Genomic DNA, 2,500 nt, shown 5'->3' on the forward strand with positions numbered 1-2,500 from the left:
GATCGGCCCCGCTGGGGTCGGCCCACGGCCCTGGCGGAGCGCTGAGAAGACGGTCGAACTTGACTATCTAGAGGAAGTAAAAGTCGTAACAAGGTTTCCGTAGGTGAACCTGCGGAAGGATCATTAACGAGATCGCGGCGGCGGCCGGCCTGTCGGGCCCCGTCGGCTCGCGAACACCTCACCCGTGCGGCGCGGGCGGGCCGGTGCGGTGCCGGCCCGCTGGTCGCGAGGGACGAGAGAGAAGTGCGCGCGGGGGGGAAAAAGGGCCCTGAGGAACCAGGGGGGGGGAAGGAGGCGCCCAAGGGGCGAGTGGGAGCCCCGCGGTGCGGCCCCGGCGGCGGAACGGCGGTGGGTCGCCTGGAGGAAGGGGGGGGGATATGGCGCAGCGCCTTTCCCGCCCCCCCGTGTCCCCTCCGGGCTCCCCTGCCCGTCTTCCCCGCCGGGGGCTGGCGCCGCGGGCCCACCCCGCCGCGCCCCTTTGGCGCGCCTGCCTTGTCCCCTGGTCTCCGCCCTCCCGCGTCCCGCCTTCCCCGCGGACGGCGGGTCGAGGGCTTGCGGAGGGGCGCGCGCGCGCCGCCGCCGCCGCCGCCTTCGTCCTCGGCGCTGGTCCTTCCCGGTCGCCGTGCCCGCACGGCGCCCTCGGCGCGTCTCGGGATGCGCGGCGCGGCGGCGGGCCCCCGTGGCGCCCTCCGGGGGTGGTTCGGGCCTGCCCCCCACCCCCGGGGGCCTCAGAGCCCTCGGCTCACGCGGGGCGCCCGCCGGCCGCCGCCTCCCGCCGCCCGCCCTGGACGGTTCTCTCTCGGTCCCGTCGGGCGTCTGCTCTGGCCCCGCCGTTCCCCGCTCCGTGTCTCTGCCCTCCGGGCTCCCCCACCCCTGCCCAGGCCTCGGGGGCCCGGGTTCGGCTCCTCGCCTTCCCCGCCCCTGCTCTCGCCCCCCGCCGCTTCGCGCGCCCTGCCTGCCCGTGTCCCGCTTCCCGCTGCAGCCCCCCTCGCCCTCTGTGGCGAGAGGGGCCTGGGTTCGCGGGTGCGGGGAGGGACGCGGTTGTGGGTTAAAAGCGAGCTTTGGGGGTGCTTGGGAAGGGAGAGGGGTCCGGTCCGCCCCCCGCGGCTCTGGCGTGGGGCGGGTGGGGGGGGGGGAAAGGGATGGGGAGAGGGCGGTGTCGGGTGTTCGGCATCCGGGGCCGCTGGCGGCGCCCGGCGGGGCGTGGGGGCCTCCTCCGTCACGGGCCGGCAGCGTCGGGGTTTCCGCGCCCCGCGGGGTTGGCCGCGGATGGGATCGGCGTCGAGGCGGGGCGGTCTGTGGCGTCGTGTCCCCCCTCCTGCCTCGCCTGTTTCCCCCACCCCCCTGTCCAGGTACCTAGCGCGTCCCGGCGCGGAGGTTTAAAGACCCTTTGGGGGTCGCCCGTCCGCCTCGGGTCGGGGCGGTCGGGCCCGTGGGGAGAAGGGTTCCCTTCTCCCCCAGACTCCGCTGCCCACCGCACCCCCGGGGCTGGGGTTGCTGCGCCACGCCACGGTCTCCGTGCGGCCGTCGGGAGGGGGCTGCCCGGCGGCCCCGTGGGGCCGTGCGTTGTGCGTGTGTGCCCCGCGTCCCTCGGTGGGTGTGGGGGGGTAGGTGGGAACCCCCTGGGCGCCTGTGGGGTTGTCCGAGCTTCGCCCCTCGCGTGGGGGGGGCGCGCGGTGGCCGGATGCCCCGTTGTCCAACCTTTCCGACCTTCTCGGAGTCTGGTCTCGCTTGTGTCTGACTGGCCGGCTGGAGGCACCCCTTTGGGGGAATGTGCTGTGCCAGGGGGGGCGCCCCTCCGGGGGTTGGCCCCCTGAACGCTCAAAACTCGTACGACTCTTAGCGGTGGATCACTCGGCTCGTGCGTCGATGAAGAACGCAGCTAGCTGCGAGAATTAATGTGAATTGCAGGACACATTGATCATCGACACTTCGAACGCACTTGCGGCCCCGGGTTCCTCCCGGGGCTACGCCTGTCTGAGCGTCGCTTAACGATCAATCGCTCCCCCCAGGGGTCTGTCGCCTTGGGGGGGTTGGCGCGGCTGGGGGTTTGGCTCGCAGGGCCCGGGTCCGCCGGTGCCCTCCGTCCCCCTAAGTGCAGACACGGTGGCCGCCTCCGCGCCCCGTGCCCCTGGTCCCCGCTGCCCGCGACCCCCCCCCCCGTCTCCGCCCCCGCCCGCCCCCGCCCCGCCCCACCCCGCCGGGTCCGCCCGGCGGTTGGCGGGTGTGGGACGTGGGGGTGTGTGGGTGTGTGTTTGGGGGTGGGGGGGCCGGTGCCGGTGCCGGGGCGGGGGGCGGCCCCGCCCGCGAGAAAGGGAGAGAGGAGAGCTCGCGCTGAGGGCCGTGGCCGCCGCGGTTCCTCTGGGGGGAGATCCCTCGCGCCGCACGCGGTCTTGGGGTCGCCCGGGGTTGTGTGTTGGGGAGGGTCGCGGTCCCGTGCCGCTCGCCGGTGTTGACCCGTCGTGGTGGAGGGCCCGGTTCCGGAACGCCGTCGGTCTCG

At 75.2% G+C, this 2,500-nt stretch overlaps 1 protein-coding gene and 1 non-coding gene across 2 annotated transcripts in view; one reads left to right on the plus strand and one right to left on the minus strand.

Moving 5' to 3' along the window:
- Window positions 1-182: 182 nt before the first annotated feature.
- The window catches only part of LOC122897939 (collagen alpha-1(I) chain-like), a gene marked incomplete at its 3' end in the record, with an annotated part of 5,067 nt that continues 2,749 nt past the window's right edge, over window positions 183-2,500 (minus strand). The window contains exons 5-8 of the mRNA XM_044236122.1: window positions 2,388-2,500; window positions 1,481-1,761; window positions 526-706; window positions 183-357 (exon numbers count right to left, since the gene is read on the minus strand). The exon at window positions 2,388-2,500 is cut by the window's right edge and continues 726 nt beyond it. Coding sequence (XP_044092057.1) covers window positions 183-357; window positions 526-706; window positions 1,481-1,761; window positions 2,388-2,500 — 750 coding nt within the window. The remainder of the gene's footprint in view (window positions 358-525; window positions 707-1,480; window positions 1,762-2,387) is intronic.
- LOC122897940 lies at window positions 1,835-1,987 on the plus strand. The gene has a single exon (XR_006382733.1). It is a non-coding gene; the product is annotated as a 5.8S ribosomal RNA (ribosomal RNA).

This window comes from Neovison vison, unplaced genomic scaffold, assembly GCF_020171115.1.
Source record: "Neovison vison isolate M4711 unplaced genomic scaffold, ASM_NN_V1 Scaffold_033, whole genome shotgun sequence".
NCBI lineage: Eukaryota > Metazoa > Chordata > Mammalia > Carnivora > Mustelidae > Neogale > Neogale vison.